This window comes from Cervus canadensis, chromosome 14 (genome assembly GCF_019320065.1).
Source record: "Cervus canadensis isolate Bull #8, Minnesota chromosome 14, ASM1932006v1, whole genome shotgun sequence".
In the NCBI taxonomy this organism is placed as follows: domain Eukaryota; kingdom Metazoa; phylum Chordata; class Mammalia; order Artiodactyla; family Cervidae; genus Cervus; species Cervus canadensis.
The window spans coordinates 42,139,185-42,160,556 of record NC_057399.1 but is presented as its reverse complement, the minus strand read 5'-3'; the positions used below and the strand labels follow the sequence as shown (position 1 = coordinate 42,160,556).

Here is a 21,372-nt window from a genome sequence, read left to right as displayed (position 1 = left end):
CAAGGCGATGCTACCTTGCACATCTTATCTTCAGGGCTAGGATTCATCATGAGAGTTTGTTCCCCACCTGCCTCCTCCCCATCAGAGTGCTAGGGTTAATGAGTGTGGCTATTCCTAGGCTTGTTTTTCTTCCCTCATAAGTGGAAAGACAAAGTGTGATTACCCATTCATTAGGAACCAGCGGGGACTAGAACCCATCCATGTCATATCCCTAGGGAGAGAGGCCACCTTCCCAGGCCCCCACCTGAAATGAAACCAGGAAAGCTTGGATGCTCCCTTTCCTGTGCTTTCCTCACCATCTCTGCATCCACCCAAAGTTGTGGGGCAGAGGTCTCACGCTGAGGGACCGAGGCACTTATCCAACCTGCACAACTGTTCTGATGAGTCTAAATGTTACTTGAAAGGAATGGATTGCCCAAATTTCTGTTAGCTGCTGAATGGATCAATGAAATGTGGCAATCCACACATTGGAATATCAATCCTCAACTATAAAGGAATAAAGTACTAATATGTGCTACCAATTAGCTTAACTTGGAAAACATTATTTCAAAGACAAGTACCCAGTCACAGAAGACCACATGTTATACAAATCCATCTATATGAAAGATCCAGGGTAGGCAAGTCTATAGGAGAAGAAAGTAGATTAGTGGTTGCTTAGGACTGCAAGGGGGCTTTCCGGGTAGCTCAGCTGGTAAAGAATCCACCTGTAATGCAGGAGACCCTGGTTCGATTCCTATGTTGGTAAGTTCCCCTGGAGAAGGGATAGGCTACCCACTCCATTATTCTTGGGTTTCCCTGGTGGCTCAGACGGTGAAGAATCTTCCTATAATTTAGGAGACCTGGGTTTGATCCTTGGGTTGGGAAGATTCCCTGGAGGAGGGCATGGCAACCCACTCTACCATTCTTGCCTGGAGAATCCCATGGGCAGAGGCACAGCACAGCATAGGACTGCAAGCTGGGGGAATGGGAGGGTGGGAGAGGGAAGGATTGTAGGGAAATAAGGAGTAATTGCTAACAAAGACAGGGTTTTTTTTGTGTGTGAAAATATTCTAAACTTGATCATAATGGTTACATAACTTTGAATGTGTGAAAATACTAACAGAAGAATACTAAAAGACATTGTCTTTTACACCTTCAAGGGGTAGATTGTATGGTGTGTGAATTATCTCAATGATATCATTCTGTGTTTGTTTCTGGATTTCTGGCTTCTGCAGCTTCCCCACCCCCACTCTGCAGCAGTTGGACAGGGCATGTTCCCCAGTCACCAAAGTATCCATGCAGCTCAGGACACTCATTTACCTCATTGGCCTGACCCCTCAGGCCTCTGAGCACGCAAGTTTTGGTAGAAGATGGGCCCCCCAAGAGGTCACACAAAATAACCTAAACTGGATTCTTTGTCTCCTTCCCTGCTGGGGACCAGATCATGTTCCATGTTGAAAATACAGTTTTGAATGTCTGTGAATTTGATTAGATATTATTCAGATCATCCTTTGTATGAGATGCATGCACTTAAATAGCTCAGCATCCAAAGACGCTACCGTGTTTTCCAGAACAATCACAGAGAAGCTGTTTTTTTTTTTTTTATGTAAAATATCCAAACCTTTTGCTAGAGAAAGATGATCTGTGGGGTGGGGAGGTGGGAACCAACAGAAAGAGTGAAGTGAATAGTTACCTCTGTTGTTTGAAGGTAAATGGAAGTTACGAGGACTTGGGGCTCGAGAGGCATAGGGGCTTCTGTATTTTTTCTACAGTGTATGAGACAAATGAAATAGTACCATAGAGAACTGAGAATAATACAACAGAAGTCAAATTAAATGAATCTCCTGTGTGAAAATGGTTGTGGGAGCTGTTCCCTGATGTTAAAAATCCACAGACCACTAGGTTGAGTGAAACCATGAATCTTGATGCCATACTGACCTGAAGTTCCAGAAACCTAAGCACTGGGTTCAGGGAGGGACTGGAAGGTGAATGACGAAAAAGTGGGAGTAAGTTAGCCTTATGCTTTTAGTCTTCGAAAGTTGTTCTAAAACCATATATATTTAAAAGTCATTGAATGAGGCAAAGTATATTCCTTGAAACTTAGCATCTTGGGATCTTAATTGATGTAACTCAGGACAAAACGAGGCTGGCACACGTGGACCATGTTTCAGTGATAATAATCCTCTTTAAATGTGAGCTCCCTTTCTTTCTTTCTCCTACAGTCAGTGAAATGTAGGTGTGGCAAATGAGAGTAAGCCTCTTGGGAAAGGTAGGAGTGAGTGGTTGTAGGGAGAAAAGGCTCTTTATGTTTTGCTTTGCTGAAAGAAGTCGTCTACTAAAGAATACAAGGCAGCTGTCCCAGGGAGCTTGGTGTCATCATTTCTATGGCCCACGGGCTGCCCTTGGGGCAGCTGTGGGTGGGTGGGAGGGAGGATGGAGCAGAGATGTAAGTGGATGCTGTGATTTCTTGCTCACTTCCCTTTCCTCTGCCCATTTCTTTCCCCCTCACTCCCAACCCCCTTTTCAAGATCTTTCGTTGGGGAAACTTCTCCTTTCTAGGAGTGGCAGCTGCTCTGAAGAGAGTAGCTGCTTCCTTGGAGAACATTGTGTCCTCACATTAGCAGAGCGTCACCCCAGACCGTTGGTGAGGAGCCTTCAAAGCCCATGACTTGTGGCCCTGCTGTATCAACTTGTTTTTGATTCTGTGTAGTAATACAAATTTGAGAAAATAGTAGGTTAAATAAAGTCAACAGATTTTCCTACTCTAGGATCTCAGAGCATGAAGATGATTATGAGTCTTATAAACCTCCAAGGTGAAGATATTGTATTAATATGTGACTATTTTCAGGTTGTGTTTGACCATGGAACACTTCTTGCTTACTCCCAAAGTAATGATAAATATCCCAAGTTGTTCAGACTTGCTTTTTACTTTCAAATGAATTTTTATTGAGCAGTGGGTCTTTTCTATTATAGAAAATTATCTTTATGGCTTTAATATTTCAGTCTAATGTTTGAATAAATCTATTTCCTGTGAATTCTTCAATTTCCAGTCTTCAGTTTCCCTGTTCTACTTCCATCTCTAAAATGCTCACTACCCTAACCCTTAAATGCTCCAATCAGTCACTCCAGTCTTTAAGAATTTTTAGGGTGTAAGAAAACATGGATTCTTTCCCTCAGGAAATTTAATATAGGTTTTGTTCATTTTGTAAATTAAGGTACATATGTGCCAAGCAATGATAGATACAGACATAATGAGGAATGTTATTTTCTTAGTTTAGATACATAGTTTAGATATTATACTCTGATGATAAATCTGATTGCTGCTGATAGATCTAATTGCTCAGAGGATGAGATGGCTGGATGGCATCACCGACTCGATGGGCATGAGTTTGAATAAACTCCAGGAGTTGGTGATGGACAGGGAGGCCTGGCGCTCTGTGATTCATGGGGTCACAAAGAGTCAGACATGACTGAGTAACTGAACTGAACTGAACTGATTTAGGATCTGAGGTCAATGAAATGTAGATGCTTTCAGGTTTCTAGATCTGCCTTGTTTCTTTGGGTCCATCAATGCTTAAAACTGAAAGCATTTAGCAAAAAATATTTGTTAGCCAAGATGTTCAACTATGAATTTGTCCCCTTTAGAACATTCTTGAAAGTTGGATTGACATGTAAAGATAATGCTGGAAGTTTTCTGTTGCTTTCATGAGTTATGTTTTCAGGTACACCTCATGGACAAGGCTTTAAATGTTTCCTCCTTCCTTCCAGGTGTTGACCAAACCTCTGAGAGTGGCTGAGGGAGGTCAGTGGGTCCTCAGCACAGAGCATGTCCTGGTTTCTGACGAGGACACCAAACTGGACAACATCCACCTCTCCTTGCAGAGTCCGCCTCAGCATGGAATGGTGGAGCTAAATGGATTCCCGCTAAACACGGGGGCTACGTTTTCCTGGGGAGACCTCCAGGCCTTAAAACTTAGGTTAGAACATTTCCTAGATTCTTTGTTTTACACGCTTTGGCTCCCATTTGAATCAATTGTGAGGCAGTGTAAGAAGTTTATTCAATTCTTGCAGGAGTAGCAACATGCCACCTAATACTTTCAAGGGGCAGTGGAACATTAGAAATAACAACCCTATAGTTTTCCCTCCAGACATTTTCTTCCCCTTTGGCTTGCTGTACTGATGGGAATGATATTATGAATATTTGAACAACAAAAATGGAATTGCCATGAATATTAAATTCGCTGCAACAGCACATATCACAAAGGGTAGCAGTCAAACTAGATGAATTGAGTCTGAGCTAATCTATAAGGCTAATCTACATAATTGAATTTGGCTTTCAGAAAAGCCAACTTCATAACCTGGGAAATTCTGGGATAGGATTCTGTTGATTGATGTCTTTAGTGTGACTTTTTAATCCATTCTACTGGGGAGGTGATTTGCAGGTGAATAAGTAGGGTAGGTTAGGTAGGTAGGACACAGACTAGTACTTGGGTCTCTTATAGTCAGGGATGGAGTAATCCCTGCTTCATAGTTCTGTAGTGGGCCTATAGTATTAATAGTTCCCTTCACCTTGAGGATGTTCCTTTCCTCTGCCTAATGTCGTTATGTAAGACACTTAAAAAAATATCTAGTAAAACCCTTTCTCTGTAAAATAATGCAAGATACTCAAAAGCAGTTGTCAGGTAGACAGACATACTGGTTAACTTCTCACTTGTGCAAATTCAAGTTACAAACTAGAATTTTGGTCTTTTTGATAAAGTATAGGCCTCAAATGCTTAGTTTTGCATTTGGAAATTGATAAAGAAGGGGGATTTGTGTACAGGAAGAACATTTTCATCCAGAAGTTTAGTTACACTGTTTTATTTATAGCTTCCAATATCTTAAGCTCTTTTCACTACTTTTATTTTCATTAAAATTTTCTCCCCCAACCCCAGGATCTCAGCTCTTTCCTACCCTTCAGAAAGAGAGCTCTGTTTAGGCAATTCTTTCTAGGGAATGAGTAATTGATAGAAAAAAGGTACCAATTTTGCCAGCACATAGTTCAAGCATTCTTGAGCTATAGTTCAAGCATTCTTCTAGAAACTTGCAATTATGTTTCGTTCATTAAACTTCATAGCAACCAAACCTGATAAGGCAGATGGTTCTGTTCTCATATTATAGTTGAGTTAACTAAGGCACAAAGAGGTTAACTAACATCACTTAGCAAGTTTGTGAATGAGTCTGGTTTTAAAAGAAGTTCTGTTTGATTCCATTGTCATAGCTTGAAATGTGTACTCCTAGATCTATTTGGCCCTTTTAAGGATAATAGCATGGTAAAATTTATTTGAATTAGCACGTTATCACATATCAGTCTACTTTTGATCAGGGAGCATGACAAAATAAAGCATAGGAGGCACATTTGGAATGTTGGGAGGGAAACTGGAGGTTGGAGGTGGGCTTTTTCCACCACTGAAATTGAATCCCTAACTAGTGCATGAGTGAGTCAATATCATCGATAAGCTAAACATTTGGCTCAGTTCAACAATTATTTAAAACTTACAGTGTATCACTACAGTAGACTGGAGAGTGAATGGAAAGTCTAGAATTAGACAATTCCTTTAAGAAACTTGATTGGAGAAAGAAAAGAAAATAGTGTCAAGAATAGATCAAGGAAAAAGTATTTTTAAGTCTGAAGAGATTCAAGAATCTTCTTAGGTTGAGAGGAAAAGACCTAGTCATTGGCAAGAGGGAAATGGCAGGAGAGAGGTAGAGAGTAATCCATAGATGAGGTTTCAGGGCAGAGCTACACCGATTCAGAGCACAGAAGGATTAGCCCTAAAAGTGGGAGAGGAGGGAGAATCACCAAAATCCTCTCATTGTCCCACTTCTGTCTATCACTACTCAGTCTTAGGGTCCCCTTGGCCCCAGGCAGTGTTTTCTGTATGTAAGCAGAGCTACATCCACTGCTTCCCATTTTTACAGTGACAACTTAAAGGGCTGCTTTTTGATTTGGGGACAAGTTACGGGCCTGGTGCACTGGGAAGACTCAGAGGAATCGGGTGGAGAGGGAGGTGGGAGGGGGGATGGGGATGGGGAATACATGTAAATCCATGGCTGATTTATGTCAATGTATGACAAAAACCACTACAATATTGTAAAGTAATTAGCCTCCAACTAATAAAAATAAATGGGAAAAAAAAAAGAATGCACAGAACACATTTTTTCCCGGGTGGAGCAATTTTACCATCAAGGATGCTTGAATGGTTATGTAAGTGACTTCAAGATTATACTGGGATTTTGGTTATATGTTTATTTGATTGAACATAGGGCCAAAACCATGGAAAAGCTCTTGTGACAGGAATCTCAGCGCACTCTCACTGTGGCCTTGAGAGATTAGTGACAACTATCATCCCCACAGATATCAGCATGATGGATCTGAGGAACTTCAGGATGACATAGTACTGCAGGTCACAGATGGCACAAATGCAGCTGAATATGTTCTACGCATTGAGGTATGTAGTAAGTTTCCTCCTTGGTTCATATAGAAACAAAGTTTTGGATTTGGAATCTTCATAGGGTCTCTGATAGAAATGAAGATACATGGACGCCAAAGCAAGAAAGTGCCTGTTTATGTCTTGGAATGTGTCAGGACAGGCAATAGAGGGCAAAAATATATTGGTGAGATGGGCATACTGGTTTCTCATTCCAGTCCATTTAAAGATAGGAATGCTCTGTCTTCAAACTCAGAGACTTAATTGAAGAAGCAATTGGTTCCTTATATAAATTATTTCCAATATTTTGAGCAGTAACATTCAAAAATATTTATCTAGCAGTTGGATGGGTTAGGCTAGCATCATAGGGGTTTTTCCTGTTGTGTGCAAGGAGCCATATCTGTATGCACAATGTGAGTTTTTGTGAATTCCTGTACTGTACATTCCCCTGGCCTGTTTGAGATGATTAATTTCCCCCTTTTGACAAATGAAGGAAAATCTGCACATAAAGGCTTGATGGGAATCCTCAGGTTTCTTTGTTGAGTGACTATCCATGTCCACAAGCATAACTCACAGGATTTGCAGTTATTTATATTTAGTGACAAAGGAAAGTCTGCAGAAGACTTACCATGCTTCTTAAAGACCCTCTAATTACTCTTACTGTACCAAATTCTATTTCTGTTACAGTTGGTCAGATCTTCATGGTATGAAATTATTGTTAAAAATCATAATAATGTGTTTGCAAGATATTTTACAGTTAATAATTAATTTAGAATGATCACACCCATCTAGTGTTTTTGAAAGTACACAGGAAAGGAATTATCTTTATTTTATAGCAAAGGTCTGAGAAAGTTCAATGACTTGTCTAAAGCCATGAACTTGACCATGTAGACCTGGGCTGACATCTCTACTCTGGTCATCAGGCCAGCGTTCTTTCTTCTTCACCACTGCCACAGAGCTCAATTAACAGGTGATTGTAATTCAGGAGCACTTACGCATGCCAGGTTCAATGCAGAGTCCCTTCCTATCATTTTCCCACTTAGTTCTCATGATGGTCTTATACCTAGATGAAAAGAAGTATGTCATTTCAGCTTCATAAAGGTGAGTTTTCTTTATCGGTGGACTTTTACATATCAAGAAAGCTTTTCCGAGTTACATTTTTTTCCTGAAAAGAAAATTTCCGGTGAAAATCCCAACTCTATCTTCTGTCTGTGACTATCTTTTATCAATGACAATAAGCTGTGCCTTTGAGGAAAAGAATCCCTGTTACTTTTTAGACAAAAGAGCATGTCCTTTGAAAGCCAATCAGAAGTTTAGGCAGTTTGGGGACAATTATGTATGACTTTTTTTTTCATCCAGGAGAAATGTTTTTAATTCTATCACCTTTGGACTTTTATGCATTTGAAAGCTGAGGCTATTTTGTGAACTGCTGCGTGGTGATTATCATGAATGTGTTAGAATCAGATGGGGTCAAGAGCAATAATGAAGAGGGTCTTCACTCAATCTACTTTGAGGACTTGAACAGAGATATTGTCCCTTAATAAGCCAATAGAAAATGCGATAGAGTATTGCATGCTTTTTCTACCTTTAATTAAAGAAATAAGCCTGGGCTTATCACTCTATTCTCTACCTGTTAAAGGAAAGTGTCAACGTGATTTCATGTATATTTGTTGTAGAGTTGTTAGCCTGTTTAAATAGCAGAGTGACCAGGGCATATATACATAGTTATATTCATCCATTCATTTATCCCATTGATGCTTAATAAGTGCTTTGTATATGCCAGGTCCTATGCTAAATGCTTGGGCTATGATGATGAACAAGACAAATATACTTCCTCTTCTTGTGGAGCTTATGGGCAAGGGAGGAGGTGGGCTTTAAACAGATTATCACTGAAATAATTAGTTAAAATATGGATGTGTTCTACAAGTCAACAGGGTACTAAAAGAGGGTAAATGAAGAAAGTTTCTAAGTGAGTCTCAGTTGTCAAGAAGTTTTCCTGGAGGAATCCATATGTAACCTAAACGTGGAGGAAGTCAAATAAAAAGCTAGGGGAGAACATAGCAGGCAAGGGACAGGGCGAGGATGCAAAGATGGTACAAAGACCTGATGTGTGTGGAACACAGTGTCTTGGGGATAACAGTGGAGTGGAACGGATTGTCAAAGGCACCCCATTGCATGAGATGAGGCCAGAGACCCTAGGAAAGTCCCTGAGAAGCTAGTGAAACTTCAGTGATAAAGAATCTGCCTGGGGACATCTCTGGTGGTCTAGTGGTTAAGTTGTTGCCTTCCAATGCAGGGGGCATGAGTTCAATTCCTGGTCAGGGTGCTGAGATCCCATATGCCTCCTGGCCAAAATAACAAAACATAAAACAGAAGCAATATTGTAACAAATTCAATAAAGACTTAAAAAAGAGAGAGAGAAAATCTATCTGCAATGCAGGAGACTCAGGTTCTATCCCTGGATCAGGAAGATACCCTGGAGTAAGAAATGTCAACCCACTCTAGTATTTTTGCCTAGAAAATTCCATGGACAGAGGAGCCTGGTGGGTGACAGTCCACGGGGTCCTAAAGAGTCAGACATGACTAACCTTGCACATGCACCCATGCACAGAATGGTGACTTGATGAAAGCCACATTTTAAAAAGATCACACTGGGGACTTCCCTGGTAGTCCAGTGGTTAAGAATCTGCCTTGCAATGCAGGGGACATGGTTAGGGATCTAAGATCCCACATCAGTTCAGTTTAGTTCAGTCCCTCAATAGTGTTCAACTCTTTGTGACCCCATGGACTGCAGCACATCAGGCTTCCCTGTCCATCACCAACTCCCAGAGCTTACTCAAACTCATGTCCATCTAGTCAGTGATGCTATCCAACCATCTCATCCTCTGTTGTCCCCTTCTCCTCCTGCCCTTAATCTTTCCCAGCATCAGGGTCTTTTCAAATGAGTCAGTTCTTCGCATCAGGTGGCCAAAGTATTGGATTTTCAGCTTCAGCATCAGCCCTTCCAATGAATATTCAGGACTGATTTCCTTTAGGATTGACTGGTTAGATCTCCTTGCTGTCCAAGGGACTCTCAAGAGTCTTCTCCAATACCACAGTTCAAAAGCATCAATTCTTCAGCGCTCAGCTCTCTTTATAGTCCAACTCTCACATCCATACATGACTACTGGAAAAACCATAGCTTTGACTAGATGGACCTTTGTCAGCAAAGTAATGTCTCTGCTTTTTGATATGCTGTCTAGGTTGGTCATAACTTTCCTTCCAAGGAGCAAGGGTCTTTTAATTTCATGGCTACAAGTCACCATCTTCAGTGATTTTGGAGCCCCCCAAAATAAAGTCTCTCACTGTTTCCATTGTTTGCCCATCTATTTGCCATGAAGTGATGGGACTGGATGCCATGATCTTAGTTTTCTGAATTTTTAGTTTAAAGCCAACTTTTTCACTCTCCTCTTTCACTTTCATCAAGAGGCTCTTTAGTTCTTCTTCACTTTTTCCATAAGGGTGGTGTCAAAGTAGAGAGAATATCATAATAAAGTTTCATATACCTATCACCTCATCTTAATAATTGCTATCGTTTTACCATATTTCCTTCATTTATTTTCTCTTTCCTTAATTATTTTAATTTAAGCCTCAGATATCATGACTTTAGCCTCTAAATGTTCCAATATACCTCTGAACTTAAAGATGTTTTCACTCTAGCTTTGTCTTGTGATTCACCCATCAACTCAGATTTTCTTACTTTGAACTTGGACTATGCTTCTTTTCCTGTCTTCCTTCCTTACTGTGTGTCAGCAGAAGAAAGTCATTGAATAAGCTATATATCATAGGCACTGTGCTCAGCCTGGGCATATAGAAATGAATAACATCATATCTCTAGTCCGAAAAAGTTGGGACCTAATGGCTCTCGGAGAAGTCCTCCATGATCTGCCAGATTCTCATATACAATACCTGTATGCCACCTTTGGATAGCCATTTAGTTGGTCTGTTCCTTTTGGCTTTATTGACTATGCCAAAGTCTTTGACTGTGTGGATCACAACACACTGTGGAAAATTCTTAAAGAGATGGGAATAATAGACCACCTTACCTGCCTCCTGAGAAATCTATATGCAGGTCAGGAAGCAATAGTTAAAACCGGACATGGAAAAACGGACTGGTTCCAAACTGGGAAAAGAGTACGTCAAGGTTGTATATTGTCACCCTGCTTATTTAACTTTAATGCAGAGTACATCATGTGAAACTTAACTTATATGCAGAGTACATCATGTGAAATGCTGAGCTGGATGAAACACAAGCTGGAAAGAAGATTGCTGGAGAAGTATCAATAACCTCAGATATGCAAATGACACCACCCTTATGGCAGAAAGTGAAGAACTAAAGAGCCTTTTGATAAAAGTGAAAGACAAGAGTGAAAAGATCCCACATGCAGTGGGGCAACTAAGCTCTCACGCTGCAACTCCTGAAGCCCATGTGCTGCAGCAAAGACCCAGCATAGCCGAAATAAAAAATAATATATTTTTTAAAAAGATCATATTGGTTGAAGTGTCAGGGAAGGAAATATAGGGTTGAGGGTATTCACAGGCCACACTTCATAAATAAATGTGCATCACACACCAAGTTGTGGTTGTGAACTCAGAGGAGGACTGTCCTTTATTCCTATTTAGAAAACATACTTTTTCAAATTTATACAAAATCTTTTAACATTATGGATAGTCACTGCAATCTCATGTTGCTTTTCTTTCCTTTCTCCTTAAGAGTTTTATTTTAATGACAGTGAGAGAAAAATGTATTACCACGTTGAAAACTAGCACTGATTTAACAGTTAGGGAGCTTCAGAATTTAACTCAAAATGTTTGAAATGCAGCTGCTACTTATTATATGTCCAGAGAAACTTCCTGGGTGGCAGGAAGTTGAAAGGGGAGGAGAGTTTTGTAATCACCAAGTAATTTGAAATATAAATAACTTTGATGTGGTAAATGTAAATGCTCAGACCACAAGGACTAGGTTTCCTCCAGAATATGCATGGATTGGACGAAGGAGGATAGGGGCTTAGGTGACAGACGCTTTATATTACATTTATATTTTGTCTGTCTAGAAACAAATGAGAGCTTTGGGTCCCAAATCATAACCATACTCCCCCATTCCTACCTTAACTGTCTCTCATATGGGTCATTTCTTCCAAGATGGTTCGTATGGGGAAAGTTAAAAGATACAAACTGCTTGGCCAAATTCCATAGCTATTGTTTTGCGTGTCTGGAAGACTGAAAAAGTCTGTCATTCCAGTTATGAGCAATGAGTTACCAGTTGGACAGTTTGTCATTGCTTTCTTTTTCTCGAAAACATGCATTTTCCCCCCCTGCTTAGGTGTTCCCTGTAAATGATGAGCTACCAGTGCTAAAGGCGGACCTCATTCCCATGATGCGTTGCTCCGAGGGTGAAGAGGTGGTCATCACTTCTGAATACATTTTTGCTACTGATGTGGACAGCGATGATTTGAAGCTGATGTTCGTGATTGTTGGAGAACCTCAGCATGGGACTGTGAGGCGAGCTGGGGTCACGGTACATCAATTCTCTCAGGAAGATGTTGTCGCAGGGGCTGTGACATACAAACACACAGGTAGGTGACAGCATTGTGATGAGTCTGGGCGCGGGGATGCGATAGCATTACAGAGTCTTAGCTCACGTCTTGCTGTGGGCTCTGATAATCTCAGTCTCAATCCTATTTTTCAAATATGATCACCATATTCAGCAGTGTTTCTAGATCTCTCAGTAATACAGTGAATTTCACAGAAAGAGCAAATGTTATTGCTGCTATGTTCCTCATGCTTCCACACAGACTTTCAATTCACTCTGGCTCCTCCCCATCCCTATTTTGGTCAATTTGAAGAAGGCTATTTGGCCATCCCACTTTGGTTCCATATATCATACCAAAAATGCCTGAAGTAGGCTCCCTAAGGCAATTATATTATTAACTTGAGAAGTTTTCTGATTATCAGCTAGTTCCTAAGAAGTAACTGGTTTGCCCTTTGAGTTCTTGAGGAGCAAAGATGATGTTTTATGCTTTGCATAACTTGCCCACAGCACCTGACAGTTGTGAACACAGATTGGAAATACAGTAAATGCTTGTTAGCATTGTAGTTACATTTCTGGCATTGCATTATATTGCTATTTAGGTGGCATTTGTTCCTTATGTAAAATATTCATATAAAAAATGTTGTCAACATCTGAAATCTATAAATCACAGTAGTAGGCATAGTATGCTCAAAGGAGTATAATCCAGACCTGAAGATGAACCCCATTCCCATGGAAAGATGATAGTAACACCTCTGTCCTTCATGACATCACTACCCCTGCCACAGCTGATTTCTGGGTTGGGGGCACTTCCTCAGTAATAATGCCATGGACTTCCTCTAACTAACTTTTATCACACTCCATTACTGTTTCATGTTTACTCATCTGTATGCCTCGCTAACCTAGATTCCAGGGGGAATTATGACTGAGTGTGCCAGGCCAGGTGAGTGGTACAGGAAAGAAGAGGTATCAGAACTCAAATCTTTTTATTTGAAAAGGCAGAGAAAGAGAATACAAGCAGTGATGTGGGAGGGAATTCAAGGAGGGGAACTGAGATAGCTCAAGTTTAATTTGGACATGGGGGAAAACATTTTGAAATAATATTTTTAAATGTACTTTGGAAAAAGACAATTTATTAGGATATCAGTTGCCTCAGGGCCAATTAGTATGGCATACTTTAATCACTCCACTAGACATCTTTTTTCTTGAAATAATATCTCTTTATCCTCGCTCTGTTAAGTCTCTGTTATTGTTGTTCAATTGGTAAGTCATGTCTGACTCTTTGCGACCCCATCAACTGCAGTATGCCAGGCTTCTGTATCCTTCACTTTCTCCCACAGTTTGCACTAATTCCTGTCCACTGAGTTGGTGATACCATCCAACCATCTCATCCTCTGTCGTCGCCTTCTCCTCCTGCCTTCAATCTTTCCCAGCATCAGGGTCTTTTGCAATAAGTTGGCTCTTTGCATCAGGTGGCCAAAGTATTGGAGCTTCAGCATCAGTCCTTCCAGTGAATATTCAGGGTTGATTTCCTTTAGGATCGACTAGTTGATCTCCTTGCTGTCTAAGGGACTCTCAAGAGCCTTCTCCAGCACCATGGTTGGAAAGCATCAATTCTTCCATGCTCAGCCTTTTTTGTGGTCCAACTCTCACATCTGTACGTGACTTGGAAAAGGTTTTGTTGGCTCTTTCCTTGTCCTGAGAAGTATAGTCCACTTACTCAATGTCTGTCGATGTCAGAGTTCACAAATAGGTGCTTCTTTTTGATTTGCCCAGACTATCAGAAAAGTGATCTAGAGACCAATATTATGGTTTGTTACATAATTTTAACATCTTTGAAAGGCTCATTTGGCATAGATACATTATGGGTGAGATGAAACTGTCTTTTCTTTAAGCCTGTGCCTTGTTCCAGGTACTAAACAACAAGTAGACATACATATAACTCTCGTTTAGTGTGACGGCCATACAAGGGAGTGTTAACACATTTTTTTTTTTTTCCTTCAAAGACCTAGTAGGACACTGGTACAAATTCTTTCAGATAGACATTTTTGTTATGTTAATAAATAACAGAAATACTGTATTCAAAAAATATTTTATTTGAATGATACTTTTGCTTGTAATGTTCACTCAGTTACTCGGTAGTGATTAGCGCTGTTTAGAATGAGTAAAGAGAAACTCAGAATAGGAGCTAAAATTTCAGTGGCCCTGTGCTAACCTTCATACATTGGTTGTCAAGATTACCAAAGAACAATTGTTGTTGTAGCTTTAGTTGCTTAGTTGTGTCCAACTCTTTTGCAACCCCGTGGACTGTAGCCTGCCATGCTCCTCTTGTCCATGGGATTCTCCAGGCAAGAACACTGGAGTGGGTTGCCCTTCCTACTCTGGATCTTCCTGGCTAGGGATTGAACCTGCATCTCCTGCATTGCAGGTGAATGCTCTACTGGTGAGTCACCAGGGAAACCTGATATCAATTGTATCACCATTATTTTGTTTGTTTATTTATTTATTTTTGTGATTATGAAAATAATATATACTCATTACAGAAAGCTTAGAAAATTATGATAAAATTTTGAAAAATCAACTTATTTACCTCTGAAAGATAATCACTGTTAACATTTCAGTATTACAATGTTTTCTTTTCCTTTTTCTAATTATAATTTTTAATATAGTTGCAATCATGTTGTATCTGCAGTTCCTTTAAATATTATTACAAAATTATTGTAACCATGTTTTAATCATTGAATAATATTTTATGATATAAAATTATTACTAATTTGCTATTCTCCAAACATTAAATATGAGGCCATTCAAAAATTATTTAATAAATAGCAGTCCAGTTAACTGTTTTCAATATAAATTGTATCTTTAGACTGTATCTCATTTCAAGGTAAAGAATTCTTCGACCCATGTTGTAGCTGTTTTTTTGTGGCTTAACACTCAGCCAACTTTTCCAGCTCTTTCTACGAATGTCTCACATGCTTTTCTAATATTGAAATTACAGTTACTGAATGTACTATATTCAGTTTTTTGGTTCTCTAGGGGATCTTCCTGGCTAGGGATTGAACCTACATCTCCTCAATGCATTGCAGGTACATTCTTTACTGCTGAGTCACCTGTTTTCATTTCCTAGAATTATTTTTCCATTTCTCTTCCCCACTCCCTCTTCCTACACATCTTCTCTCCCATCTCCCAGTTCTCTGCCTTATCTGCCTTATAAACCACTCATTAGTTAATGTTCAGTACAAAGTGAGCAAGGCCATCTGGAAAGATTTCTCTGACTTTCCCTGGCATGTGCATTCTGTCCCCATGCCATCATCAGCCTATGTTCTCATCCTCCTTCACCCTCAGCACCTAATGCATAATAATCAGGCTGAGATAGATGAATGTTCCATTTAATAGGTTAAAAATGGCTAAGAGTAGCAATTTTATATGGTTCCACTTAATATATACACACATCTGTGATATTTTAACCGGATTGCATTTCTTTCCCTCCCATTAGACTGTGTCCCCTCCTGACATATAGTAGGTCTTTGAACATTTGATATTTTTTTGAACTGTCTTGACATTTTCAACATGTCAGTCTTTCCCTCCTCTGGAGCACGCAGAACACTAATTTTCACACAACAAGCATTAAATAAGTATTTATCAAGTGAGTATTGAATAAAAAAGCTTTATGCCAATTAACTTTTTTTATAAATATGCATAGATGAGTGGTGTCTTCCCCCACTTTTCCTAAAGTAGGAGGCTGATTTTTTAATTTTAATGTCTCAACTTTATTCTTTAAAAAAAAATAAGCCCAGTCTTCTCATTCTTTAGTCATATGGTTACTCAATAATATCATCTTGAATATTTCCTTGTCTGCCATTTTTTTATTGGAGTATAATTGCTTTATAGTGTTTATTAATCTCTGCTGTACAGTGAAGTGAATCAGCTATATGTATACTTAAATCCCCTCCCTCTTGAGCTTCCCTCCCACCCCAGACCCCATCCCACCCTCCTAGCTCATCGCAGAGCACCAAGCTGGGATCTCTATGCTCTCCAGAAGCTTCCTACTAGCTACCTGTTTTACACATGTAGTGTTTGTATGTCAATGCTACATTCTCAATTGGTCCCACCCTCTCTTTCCCCTTCTGTGTCCACAAGTCTGTTCTGTACATCTGCATTTCTTTTCCTGCCCTGCAAATAGGTTCATAAGTACCATTTTTTAAGATTCCCTATATATGCATTAGTGGTGTTGTTCAATTGCCCAGTCATGTCTGGCTCTTTGCAACTCCATGGACTGCAGCATGCCAGGCCTCCCTGTCCCTCACCATCTCCTGAAGTTTGCCTAAGTTCATGTCTGTTGCATCGGTGATGTCATGCAGCCAGCTTATCCTCTAACTCCCTCTTCTTCTGCCCTCAGTGTTTCCCAGCATCAGGGACTTTTCCAGTGAGTCAGCTGTTCATGTCAGGTGACCAAAATATTGGAGCTTCAGCTTCAGCAAAATTCAATGAGTATTCAGGGTTGATTTCCCTTAAGATTGACTGGTTTGATCTCATCAAAAGGTTCTTGATTACCCTCATCAAAAGGCTCTTTACTTCCTCTTTGCTTTCTGCCATTAGAGTGGTATCATTTGTATATCTGAGTTTGTTGATGTTTCTCCTACCTATCTTGGTTCCAGCATATAACTCAGTCAGCCTGGAATTTCTTATGATGTGCTCAGCATATAGGTTAAACAAACAGGGTGACAGCAGACAGCCCTGTTGTACTGCTTTCTCAATCCTGAACCACTCAGTTTTTCATACAGAGTTCTAACTTTCTTTTTGACCTGCATACAGGTTTCTCAGGAGACAGGTAAGATGGTCTGGTACTCCCATCTCTTTAAGAGCTTTCCACAGTTTGTTATGATCCACACAGTCAAAGGCTTTGGCGTAGTCAATGAAACAGAGGTAGATGTTTTTCTGGAATTCCCTTGCTTTCTCTATGATCCAGTTTGAATGTTGACAATTTGATTTCTGGTTCCTCTTCCTTTTCTAAACCCAGCTTGGATGTCTGGAAGTTCTTGGTTCATGTAATGCTGAAGCCTGGCATGCAAGATTTTTAGTATGACCTTACTTACATGGGAGATATATGCATTAATATTTGTTTTTTTTTCTTTGTGACTTACTTCACTTTGTATGACAGACTCTAGGTTCATCTACATCTGTACAGGTGACCCAGTTTTGTTCCTTTTTAAGTTCCATGTCATTTTTTAAAACAGGTGTAATAATTCCAAGTACAATGCTCTGTAGATTTGACCAATGTGTCTTGTGAAAAGAGATGTTGCTCCTGATCTTTTGTGCCCTAGTCTCATTGAAACTTCAAACATAATTGCTTTCCTCTTGGCACTTTTAGAGTAATGTATGAGAATTATCAAAAGCACATCTACAGAACTTTTCTGCCCCCTGGATAGTAAGCACTCCTTCCTACTTCTGTGCTGTTCATTAGTAATCTAAGAATAGATTGTCCTATTTACTGATAAAGTATCTAGTCCTGATATTTTTTTCCTCCTTCCTCTCACAACTTAAGTTGGGACCATTTTGAATCCCATAGATGGAAGCTCTCAAGAGTAAAAAGAAGATGAAAATTAGGGTCTCTTCTTATCCAGGTGCTGTTGCTATTTTGCTAACATCTTGACTATACGTAATGAGGAAAATACTGAAACAAATGACAAAGATGTGGGTTATCTTTGTATTTCACCTATCCAGCTTCTTCTGCAGTGAGTGGTTGTTCAATTAAGGTGGTTAATGCAGATGGGAGGACAATTACCAGAGGGACAGGGTGCCTTCTGTTTTCCCTGCGGTTGGTCCTAACACTAATAATTATGGGAGAAGAGTGAAGCCATCCCGAGTCCAGCTCTGTGTCTCCCTTGTTCATTTGTGAACTGTCAGGCCCTTGTTAGCCCTGTTTTGCCCCTCCATATGGTGATAGATGGCTGGCAGGGTTTTCACCAGAGGCAACAGATGGGCAAGCATTTCTGCATTATTTTCATGACTCTATTTAATTTCGTAGTAATAAAATTGAGTTTCACATTTTAACCACGTAAGTTCCTTTCTATACTTGTAGAGGAAGTCTAAGGCAATTTCATCTTGGTATTCTGCATTTTTTAAAAGTCATCTTTCAGCTGTAGTTGTGTCTTCCAGGTGGTGAGATTGGCCTGATGCCTTGTTTCGACACCATTACATTGGTGGTTTCGGACAGAGAAGCTGGTCCTTTTGTGAATGGCTGCTGTTACAATGGACCTCATCCATCTGTTCCTCTTCATGAGTCCTTTCCAGTGTATGATCTCAACATCACAGTGTATCCAGTGGACAACCAACCACCTTCAATTGCAATAGGTGGCCATGTTTTTTCTCTTAAGCTTCTGTTATCTCACCTAGTGGTCCTGTGAAATAATGCCCTTTATTAGAGTCAAAATAGAAAACCACCATACAAAATTGCCTCTAATAATTGTCTCAATACAGATTTGTGGAAACCTCAGATCTGTGAAAGATTACAGGGCAAAAGAAATAACTTGTTTAAAAATTTAGATAAATCCATATGGAGAGAGAATGCAAATGTGTTTGTGTGTGTGTGTCTGTGTGTGTTTTAAAATGAAGACAACATTGTACTACTCAGATATTCTGGTTTTATTTCACATGGGAAAGTATCATTTACCTGGTAGAGACAGTAATTTATTTTATCCATAATAATTTCTGTTAGAATAGAATGAGTATACCAGTGGGACTATTTATATATATTTAACCTTGTTTGCTTTTTAGGAAATCATCTCTTTGTAGGCACTATGTATATGTTCTGACTCTCAGAAAAGAAATGCAAGCATATGTATGAATGTTATTGTAATTTGCAAACTGTCTCCCAAGCAGTGTTCTGGAAAGGAAGCATTATCCCTGCAGAATAATTAAGCACTACGGCATGAAAAAAAATGCTCGTTATGAGCAATTCATAATAGTTCTCAGGCAATTAACGCTCTGACAAACAGAGGTAACAACTGATCTTGAATAGTATATAAACCACATTCAGTGGCTTATCATTAAAACATTTTGGCAATTCTTATTTTCATTTGTCACTTCTATAGAGACACATGGGAAATCAGAGTTCCTTGAGAATGACTAAAGGGCTGTACTGGAGCATTTAGTATTTCTTCTATCTTTCCATAATAGTCTGGCTTTCTTAGACAAGAAAAAATATAATTCCATAAGTCAAATTAAATTCCACCCATTACCCCTGAATATTTTCACCATAAGGAGAATTATGCCAAAGGAAATGAACATCTCCCATGGAAGTACATTTGCTTATAGGAGGCATCTCTGAATTGGAATTTCAATCACTCCCTTTTGTCCTCACTATTCTGATTAGAGGATTTCACAGTAAGTCATAATTGTGTTATTATTTGTATGCAGGTACCATATTCGTTGTAGATGAGGGTTTCTCAGCAGCCCTTACCGTTAACCATTTGTCTGCCGCTGACCCTGACACTGCAGCAGATGACTTGGAGTTTGTTTTGGTTTCTCCTCCCCAGTTTGGCTACCTTGAAAACACACTCCCTTCTGCAGGTTTTGAAAAGAGCAATATGGGCATCAGCATAGGTAAGTCATGGTTTCATGTCCAGCAATAATCAGCCTTTGTTTGAGACTCTCATTGATTAGGTTATGTGTAATAACTGGGTTAGGACTTAAACAATGTTCAAAGTACTACACTTGAGGAATTATTATTATCACTGATACTTTCAAATACTATTGTTTTTCATTCTAATTTTTCATTTAAAATTTCCCATGTATGGGAGTTTACTTCAAAATAAATGGAAATTACACTTATGGAAAATTTAAGGATAAATATTGAAGAAATAACATTTTAAAAGGCCCTCATAGCAACACAGAATACTGTGATAGAATAAATCTGATGGAACTCACAGTCTTATTCTCACTTTTAAAAGATACAGGCAGAAAAGAGTAGGAAATATATCATGGAAATACTGAAGGTAATGACATTAATTTTAAAAACAAAGTGTGTCTTGGAAACTTGAATAGCTCTGGTGTTTCAGTTGAAAAGAAAACAAACCAAAGCAAAAACAAACGCCAAAACCAAAATCATTCAAAAGCAACACTTCAGAAGTAAATTATTCTGTAAGCATCTTTTGGGGCATATCCATTTTAAATACGAGAGTAGCTGGGTTTACAATTAGTTGTGTTAGTATAATGAATAGGAAAAACAAGACACCTCTAAATGCTGCCTATAGGGAACTCACTTCAGCTTCAAGGACAGACACAGGCTTAAAATGTTAGGATGGTAAAAGATATTCCTTGCAAATGGAAACCGAAAGAGAGCAACGGTAGATATACATAAACTAGACAAAATAGTCTTTTAAGTCAAACCTATAACAAGACACAAAAAGGTCATTATATAATGATAAAGTATTAATTCATTGAGAGGATATAATAGTGGTAAATGTATATGCATACAATATTGGAACACTTAAATATATTAAGCAAATACTAGAAGAACTGAAGAGGGTAATACTCAATAATACAATAATTGTAGGGACTTCAGTGTCCCATTTTCAACAGTGGATGAATCATTCGGATGGAAAATCAGTAAGAAAACATTAGACTTGAACTATATATTAGACCAAATGAACCCAACAGATATACATATATTCCATTCAACAAAAGTAGAATGCACATCCTTCTCAAATGCATAGGAAACAGTCTCTGGGATAGATCATATAACGAATGAGTCACTAAGCAAGTCTTAACAATTTAAAAAGATTGAAATTGTACCAAGTATCTTTTTTTAACCACAATGGCATGAAGTTAAAGTCAATAACTAGAGTTAACTAGAAAGTTCCCAAATATGTGAAAATTAACATTCCTGAATAACCAATGGATCAAAGACTAAATATAAGAAAGAAATTTAAAAATCTTAAATAAAAATAGAAATACAATACAGCAAAATACATGGAATGCAGCAAAAGCAGTGCTGAGGAAAGTTTTATAATGATAAGTGCTGCATTAAAAAAGTAAATAACCTATAATTAGAAAAGCAAGAACAAATTAGGCCCATATTTAGCAGAAGGAAGGATATAATAAAGACCAGAGGAGAAACAAACAAAGAACAGATAAACAATGGGGAAGGTTAATGAAACTGAGTTGATATTTTTAAAAGGTAAAGGAAATTGGCAAACTTGTAGCTAGACTTAACAGTGAAAGTTTGAAAAATTTCCCTCTAGGATCAGGAACAAGACAAAAATTCCCACCTGCATCACCCCTATTCAATGTAGTACTGAAAATCATAGCCAGAGATGGAAATAAAGGGTATTCAAATCAGAAAGGAAG

At 39.0% G+C, this 21,372-nt stretch overlaps 1 protein-coding gene across 5 annotated transcripts in view; it reads left to right on the top strand.

Annotated features, from left to right (window-relative positions):
• Window positions 1-21,372, top strand: part of FREM1 (FRAS1 related extracellular matrix 1) — a 171,100-nt gene that overhangs the window by 74,336 nt on the left and 75,392 nt on the right. For all 5 annotated transcript variants that reach the window (XM_043487094.1, XM_043487093.1, XM_043487095.1 and 2 more), the window contains 5 exons: window positions 3,748-3,956; window positions 6,377-6,470; window positions 11,812-12,064; window positions 18,181-18,375; window positions 19,441-19,626. In XM_043487094.1, the coding sequence (XP_043343029.1) occupies window positions 3,748-3,956; window positions 6,377-6,470; window positions 11,812-12,064; window positions 18,181-18,375; window positions 19,441-19,626 (937 nt within the window). The remainder of the gene's footprint in view (window positions 1-3,747; window positions 3,957-6,376; window positions 6,471-11,811; window positions 12,065-18,180; window positions 18,376-19,440; window positions 19,627-21,372) is intronic.